This window comes from Ailuropoda melanoleuca, chromosome 12, assembly GCF_002007445.2.
Source record: "Ailuropoda melanoleuca isolate Jingjing chromosome 12, ASM200744v2, whole genome shotgun sequence".
Lineage (NCBI taxonomy): Eukaryota > Metazoa > Chordata > Mammalia > Carnivora > Ursidae > Ailuropoda > Ailuropoda melanoleuca.
In genome coordinates this window covers 23,737,830-23,746,236 of record NC_048229.1, presented here as the reverse complement: position 1 = coordinate 23,746,236, position 8,407 = coordinate 23,737,830, and the positions used below count along the sequence as shown (strand labels likewise).

The 8,407-nt window shown below is 50.4% G+C and overlaps 1 protein-coding gene across 1 annotated transcript in view; it reads left to right on the top strand.

Annotated features, from left to right (window-relative positions):
* Positions 1-1,203: 1,203 nt before the first annotated feature.
* Positions 1,204-8,407, top strand: part of KIAA1671 (KIAA1671 ortholog) — a 114,020-nt gene continuing 106,816 nt past the window's right edge. Inside the window, exons 1-2 of the mRNA XM_034672368.1 lie at positions 1,204-2,011; positions 3,900-3,987. Coding sequence (XP_034528259.1) covers positions 1,221-2,011; positions 3,900-3,987 — 879 coding nt within the window. The 5' untranslated portion in view covers positions 1,204-1,220. The remainder of the gene's footprint in view (positions 2,012-3,899; positions 3,988-8,407) is intronic.

Sequence of the window (8,407 nt, the reverse complement as noted above, 5' to 3'; positions counted from 1 at the left end):
AAAAAAAAAAAAAAGGCCCGGTTGAATGGGGTGAGGACGTGTGGTCGAGTTTCAGCTGTGTGATGTCAGCAAGTTGGGTGACCTCTCTGGGCCCTTGCTTTTCATCCTCATAGTGATAGCGATGACCCCTGCTTCTCATGGTTGTGCAAGGTTAATAAGAGAGAGCAGAGCTCCTGGCTGGATGAACGAGGGGATTACACCCGCTGCAGAATGCGGTCTGATGACCGTCATACCCACCTCGTAGGGCTATAAAGAGGATGTGATTTATAAAACACGTGAAGCGCCTGGCTTAGCTCGAGGCCTCACTCCTGGTGAACCCTCACCGCTAGCTGATAGTCTTCTCACGGAGGCTCTGAAGGCAGCCAGTACGGAATAGGTGTTCAACAGAAAAGAACCCAAAGGCAAACCAAGAAAAACAGCAGGTGGAGTGGGGGAAAAATGGCTTTTTGTTTGAAGGCATCTGGAAGGGTGTGTGGGGGAAGGTGGAGATAAGGGACAGTCTAGTAGGGCTGGGGACCACTAACCAACTTCGTGACCTCAGGGACTCCACCTTTTGGTAGCTGTGTGAGCTGGGGTTGGTCCCCTCCCCTCTCTGTGCTTGGCGCTCAGCCCACGGTTGTCAGGAGGGTCAGCGGGGATGCCTGACATGGGTAGGCTCTGAAATGGGGAATGACACGGGGGTAACAGGAGTGAGGGGACGCAAGGATGCTCTCACCGGGGCTTTTGCTGGGAGTGTGCGGAGTGAGTTTGCAGTCCCACCTGGTTCGAATCCCGACTTTGCCCCTTATTCTCTAAGTGACATCAGGCCAGTTCTTTGGCTTCTCTGAGCTGGTTTCCTTCTCTGTATAGCAGAGATGATGCCTTTTTACTGAAAGAGCTGGCCTTGAGATGAGCTGAGTAGGGAAGGTCCTAGAGAATGTTGCCACCCTTTCCCCACCCTTGGGGCCAGAACAAACTCCAAGACAGCCCTCTGGTCCACTCGCCTTGCCTGGAGTTCAGAGAGGTGGAGAGGCCGGCCCGGGCTTCCCCAGTGAGGTCAGTGGGGAGTGGTTGTCCGGCACCCAGGGCTCTGGCCTCCTGGGCCCATTCCCCCAAAACGCTCTGCTTGGACTCAGTGAGATTAAAATTGATTTTTTCCTCTTCTTTGCTTTTTCCTTTTAGTGGTTGCTTCCCTAGTTCAGATGTTCTTTCTTAATCCCCATGGATCCACAGCCGTAGCCATGGCGACGCGGGTCGAGGTCAGCTCCATCACTTCCCTGACAGGGGTGCCGGGCCTCGGCGAGATCTCCAAGGAGGAGACCCTGAAACGGACCTATTTCTGCCAGGCCGGGGACACCCCCGGGGTGCCCTCAGCGCTGCTCTTGGAAGGAAAAAGCCCCCTTAGGAGCCTGGCCCACTTACTCCCACTGCCCAGACTTGCCCCCAAGCCCTTCTGCAGGGAGAAGGCCCCGGACGTGAAACCCCTTGTCGCATCCTTGGGGCCCGGCCCAACTAGCCTGTCCCCTCCCTGTGGGCGCTCCCAGGGCGTGGGGGCAAAGGACCTGAGCAAGAAGATGCCCGGGCTGGTGGGACAGGAGGCAGGGAGCAGGGAGGGCCTGAGGAGAAGCTCGTCGGTGCTCATCAAGGCCACCTTCCTGCGGCCCCGATCCAACACCATGATTGTCTTTGAAACCACCAAAGCCGGCCCCACTCTGAGGAGGGGGATCAGTGAGGGGGCTCGGGAGGCCACCGCGGGTGTGTCTCAGGAGCTGGAGGGAGGATGGACCCCCAAGGGCAGCGTCAGGAAGTGCGTCAGCCTGTTTGGGGAGAAGAGCATCTTGGCCTTGGCAGCAGAATCCGAACCCCCACCAGCCACCCCTGAGCCCCCGTCAGCTGCCCCGGAGCTGGAGAAAGTGGGTGTGAGCGTCCAGGAGCGGATCAAAGGCTGGGCTGCGGAGAGCTCAGAGGCAAAGCCAGAGATCAGAAGGAAGACATTCCAGGCACCGCCGTTGTCGGCAGATCTGACCAAACTGTAAGTGGGAACGTTCCACGGGTTTCGCTCAGCCCTGAGCTGCCTCAGACCGCCTACCAGAGGCCCCTCGGGAAAGGGAACCGGGCGCCAGGCTCCACACTAGGCACCTTACAGCCCCCCTTTCGATTCACCCACAGCCCCAGAGAGGAGGTGGCCTTCGCTTCCATTTCTCAGATAAGGAGCTGAGAGGCAGAGAGGTAACGCAGCTCCCCCCTGGCCTCAGTGCGTCGGCAGCAACATTTCTTTGTCCCTTCTCCTCTTTACACTTTGTAGTGGGAGGTATCATGCCCATTTCACAGATGCGGATAGGCGAGGTGAAGTACTGTGAGGGAGTCCGGAGCCCCATGTAACTCCCGGCTATGCTGGCCTTTCCAGAAGCCTGAGGACGTTACTGTACGGCCTGAGCCTCCCTGAGTAGCCCCCAAGTAAAATCAAATGGGTCAAGAGAGCTTGAGCAAGTCCCTTCCCCTTTTGAACCTCGTTTCTTTGTCTTTAAAATGGAAACTTTCCTTGAAGGATTAAGGCGAAGACTCACAGATAACATCGTGGCTCCCAGTGACGTGATGAATTCTGTTAGTTGAGAGTTTTCTAAGCTCAGTGGGGCTCTGATATCTCCTGCTCTTTTGCTTTCCCACAAGTGGCTTCCCGGCTGCAACAGGGAGATGCCACGGGGTGTGGCCACCAGCTCCTTAATGACACGCATGCCACTGACATACCTTTGTCAGGTCGGAGCTTCTGGGGGCCACCTCTGGGCAGACTGCTGCCGTCCCAGCCCTGGGAACCAGGGCAGCCAGCTGTGCCAGGGTTAGACCAGTGGCTCTCAGCATTTAGAATCATCTGGAAGAAAATCCCAAGGCCTGGGGCAGCCCTCGCCCCCTCGAGTTGGTCTGGGGAGGGGGTTCTTTGTAAAAGTTTCCCAAGTGATTCTCATGTGCAGCCTGGCCCAAGTTAAGATAACAGAGAAAGAGGCGCCCATGCCAGGGACCTCACACACCTTTTCCTGTGTCCTCCCAATGGCTCGGATTAGTCTTATCTGACAGATGGGGAAACTGAGGCTTGAGGGTGGGAATAACTCATCATCATGCCTCCCAAGGAGGCAGACCCTGGAGGATTGTAGAGTGGGACGAGGTGAAGTGGTTCATTTCTCTCCCCTCCGTTGTCTCTGCAGCCCCCAGCCCCAAATTCATCTTTAGGCATCCACTCCAGGGAGCTCTTCAGAGACGGGAACATTCTAGCACCAGAATACCCTTTCTCTTCCCCTTGACAAGTGGAGAAACTGAGGCCCAGAGAGGGACAGTGCCTCGGCCAAGGTTACCCAGAGAGGCAGCGACAGGCCCGTACCCCCACACATTCCATGACGGCCCACCACCCCCGAGTCCCGTGGCAGGTCTGTGGTGGGGCTGCTCTTGTGCCTGGGGTTGCTAACAACAACCCTTAATTATCCCTCCTGGGGCATCTCTGCTCTTCCCTAAACGCCCTCACATAGCTATTAGGGCCTTGGGTAGCCTCTTATCTGCCCTACAAAAGACGATGGGGAGGTGTTAATTATCCCCGTTTTATAGATGAAGAGACAGAGGTTCAGGTGAGATCACAAGCACAGGCCAAGCTCCCGCAGCAGGGAGGCAGTGGAGCCGGGACTAGCCCCCAGGTCTCTTCACCCCAGCCTGGGGTTCCTGCTACCCCAACGATGCTGTGTTTAAAGTAAGCTGTCCCCACTGGGCTCTTGGTCTGGCGACTGGAAAGGGCACATCTTTTCTCAAAGCAAACCAGGTAGTGTTGCTTTGTTGAGCTCAATGCTGATCTCACCCCTGGGTTCCGGGGCTCGTTACAGGGTGTGGGCTGGAGGCAGATTCTGGCCTCAAACAAGTAATGTGGATCTCTGTACCAGGTTTTCGAGTCCAGCGTCCAGTAATGAAGTCAAGTATGAGAAGTGTTCTGAGCTAAGTGGCGAGCTTCCCAAGGAACCCGGAGAGAAGGTAAGGAGCCCCCGTGTTTGGCACATCTTGTTTTCCAGTGGGTAGCTTCACTTCCTGGAAAAAGAGCCCAGGAAATAATCAGAAGCCTTTCGTGAAGAATGAAACTTTTTTTTTTCTTTAATGCCAGGATTTTTCAAGTCCCTTTTGGGTTTATGATTCTGCACTCCTTAGTGTTAAAATATTGTTTATAAATGCAATTGCCAGGTTTTCTTTTCTTTTTCTTGTGCAAAGAGCAAGAGGGACCTGCTCTTTCTTATGGACAAATTATTAAGAAATTAAAATTTAGGTTAAAAACTGTTAACAGAAACTCCCTCAGTTTCCCTCATTATGGTCCCTGTTCCCTTACCTACCGTGGCTTGTCACCTAGCAGTAGCAGAAGGAGGGAAATTACCAGCAACTAAATTGCTTGAAAGTATTTTTATTTAATCTATTTAATAAAGAAAAGCTCATAAAATAACTACTAGGTCTAACCCATTTGTGGTGGATGCCTCGTGCAGGGTTTTAATTTTTTTAAAACAGCTTTTTTTGAGGTATAATCGATGTACAGGAAACTGTACCCAATTTGAGTGTGTGTGAATGAGCTTTGACATCTACATGTGCACACCTGTGAAAATGTATCACCGTCAAGATACCACACATTGCCAGCTCCTGCAAGTTTCTTCTTTTGTAACCACTCCTGACCCCTCCTCCTACCCCCAGACAGCCACCAATCCGCTCTCTGTGCCTATAGATCAGCTTGCATTTTCTAGGTTTTCTTCTAGATTTTTCTATAAAGGCAACCAGCCTTTTTTTTCTCTTCTTTCATTCAGAATAATTATTTTGAGATGTGTCATACTGCGTGCATGCGTGTATCAATAGTTTATTCCTTCTTGTAGCTGAGTAGCATTCCACTGTGTGGGTAGACCATGATTTGTTATCTCTTTGCCCTGTTGATGGACATTCGGGGTGTTTCCCGTTTGGGGGCCATTGCATGCAGAAGAGCTCTGAGCATCTGTGGGCTAGGCTTTGTAGGGACATCTGTTTTTTTTCTCTTGGGTAAATGCCTAGGAATGGCTGGGTGGTATGGCAGATGTCCGTGTCACGTTTTACAACACTTATGTGGACTTTTAAACACCAGAGCTTGGTGGCAAGAGCGTTTGTGCCCCCGGAGCTGGATCTGAAAGGCAGTGCCCACCACTCCTGGGGGCGGGGGTTTGCCCTGCTTTTTACCCTTGCGTGTTGTGACTCACTTCCTTGACAATGGTTGAGAGAGGGTCCGGTTGAAGTAAAGCCTCTTATATTCGCATTAAAATGGTATAGTGGTAACAACAAGGACAAAAGGACCCTGTGAGGCAAGTGGGACAAAATGCTTGTTGTCATTGAATCTAGGGGAAGGGTTGGGGGGAATATATTATTTTCTCTGTAATTTTGTATGTGTGCGAAAACTTTCAAGAACCCTTGCTTGATTTCATATAATGAGATTTGATCTCTGTAAATTGATTTTCCTATCGGTAATATTTTTATTATAGTGAGACACATATAAAATATACAATTTTTATTTTTAAAGAACAATGCATACATTTCTAAATTTAAAAACAAGCTTTCTCTCTATGTATATACACACATATGTAAAAATACACACATACACACAATACTAAGAGAAAGTTCTGGAACGTTCTTCAAGGATACGCTCCTCCCCATTGATAACAGCTGTTATCCAGAAAGGGCACTGGTATTTGAATATCTGAAGTCTCAGAAAGGACTTGAGCCTTGTACTGTTATGAGAGAATGGATCCATATATTATTTATGCAAATTTTATGCAATAAAATATAAACAAAAACTTTATATGAACATATTTTTTAAATTCTTTAATGGCATTCCATCAGCTGTAGTAGAGATTAGCAAATTGTGGCCCTGTGTGTATCTTAAACGTTTTATTTTTTTTAAAGATTTATTTATTTATTTGAGAGAGAGAGCCTGAGGCAGGGAAGGGGCAGAGGGACATCACCCCGTTTCAGCAATTCTTATGACCAAGCGTAACTATTTATCTGGTCTTTGCCCTTCCAATTTTAATTTTTTAAATAATTCCATTTTAACTTACCTATTGGTTTTTAAGTTACAGTTCTTTGCATTACATGCTTAACAGTTGCTCTAAGGATTGCAGCACGTATTCGGTTTTCTGTTCAGTGCAGTACCTGAACAGCACCCCTAAGTAGCCGCATTTGTGTAGAATCTGGCCCCCTGAATGTGGGTCACTGGACAGTAGGTGGGTACCAATTTAAAGGGACTACACTTTGGGGCGCCTGGGTGGTGCAGTCATTAAGCGTCTGCCTTCAGCTCAGGGCGTGATCCCGGCATTCTGGGATTGAGCCCCATATAAGTCTCCTCCGCTGGGAGCCTGCTCCTTCCTCTACCACTCCTCCTGCTTGTGTTACCACTCTCACTGGCTCTCTCTCTCTCTCAAATAAATAAATAAAATCTTAAAAAAATAAATAAAGGGACTACACTTTAACCCTTGGGGTCTTGTGATGAATTCTCTTCTTTGGTTTAAGCTAACCCAGACCGGATAGCTTTTCTACCTGAGCATGCCCTGGTTAATACACAGCCTCCATTATGTAGCTATTGTGAAGATTAAATCAGCTAATAGCTGAGAAATCAGAATAGTCCCTTCTTTTTCCCTTCTTCCTAACGTGACTCCCACCTTTGTTTCTAGCCGTTCACCTTCTATATGAGCCTCTGGCTCTGCCTTCCGATCCACTCACTTTCCTTCCAAAACACCAGTATGGTTTCCTGCATGCCAGTGCTGGCCAGATGTCCCTGCTCTGCCTCCCGAGGTCCCGCTCCAGTCTACTCCACCTCCGAGCTCTCCCTGGAGCCTAGAGCACCAGGAGAGCCCCCTCTGGGGCGGAGTGCCACATGCTGGTACCACTCAAGGAACCTTCGGTCATCTTGCCTGTTTCCTGTCTTCAGTGGTTGTTGAGACAGCAACTGTACTTTGGCAAGCCATGCTGCTCGGTGTGGACTCCACGAACCATTAAAGGATTAAACTTCAGATCAATTAACACACAATTTTGTGCCAAATCAAGAGCTGCCTCATATTTAAGTCCAGGCTAGACAAGTAGGAGCAGACAACCAAGCAAAGCGATTAAGAAAAAAAAAAAAAAACTGTGTGAAGTGCAGTTAATTTAAAAGTTTAGGCAAATTGCGAAAAGGCAGCCACTACTTTATTTTAGAAGCAGGACACTTTCATTCAGCTCACAGACCACCTCTGTCTGAAGACCCTGCCATCACAAAATCTGTTGCTGATATTCCCATGTTTTGGCATCCAAACAATATCTCCCAGACTGCCTCTTGTCAATCCCTGGCTGTGGCTAAAAATCTCTGATCAGATAATGTGCCTTCATTTATGGGTTCAGAAATGTAATCTTCCTGATAACCCATGCTTACGTTTTTAACAGCACCTAGCACCCAGGCCTTGCCCAGTACCCACCCTCGGTACGTGTAGCACACGGAACGAAAGACCATCTGACTGGTTGTCTTCGATACCCACCCAGCTAGTCACACGGATAAAATCTGTTGTGAGCAGCCTTCCCGGATGGTGAGGGTGAACTGCAGTAGTGAGGCCCGACTAGAGGGCGACATGGTGAAAACAAGCACCACAGGACCCAAGTGGACTTGGCTCTTGTCAGAGGTGTGCTCAGCCACGGTGGACAGCACAGGGTCGTTTGCACNGTCTAGGCAGACAGAGCGGAAAGACAGTTCTAACCAAGTCCCTGGCAACTGCCGGGTTGAAAGCTCAGTGGGGGCTCGGAGCCCTTCTGACAGCACTCCAGAAGACGACGGAAGCTTCCAGACCGTGTGGGCCACACTGTTTGAGCATCACGTGGAGAGACACACGGTGGCTGACCAGTCCCGACACTGTCCCTCGGCCACGCCCCCCAGAGATGTGGCCGATGCCCGTGTGCCAGAAATCGGACCCAGGCACGAGAGAAGCTCTTGGCTGGGGAAGGATCTGCTGGAAAAGACAAACCTCATGAAATAAAACTCCAGATGGGTTGAAAATCCCCATACAGAGAGATGGGGACGGACCGCCCTTTCGAATGGTGAACCCAAACAGTATCACGTGCCCCTCCCAGAAGAACAGCCTTTGGATGAAAAACTCAATAAAAACCCCTTCCTCCAACGCTCTGAAAATCCTCCCCCATCCCAGGGGGTTGAGCCCAAGTATGACATTGTGCACACAGTGGGCGGGCGTGTGCACAGTGAGGCCATCTCCACAGCGTCAGAGGAAAAAGCCATGAGCTTGCGAAGCGGCAGGNTGGGGGAAAAAGCCATGACCCTGCGAAGCGGGAGGTCTCGCCTCTCCCCAAGGCAGTCCCACGAGGTCACCCCTGCTGACCCGGAGTGCAGGCTGGAAGGTCAGGCGGGGTCTGTCCAAAG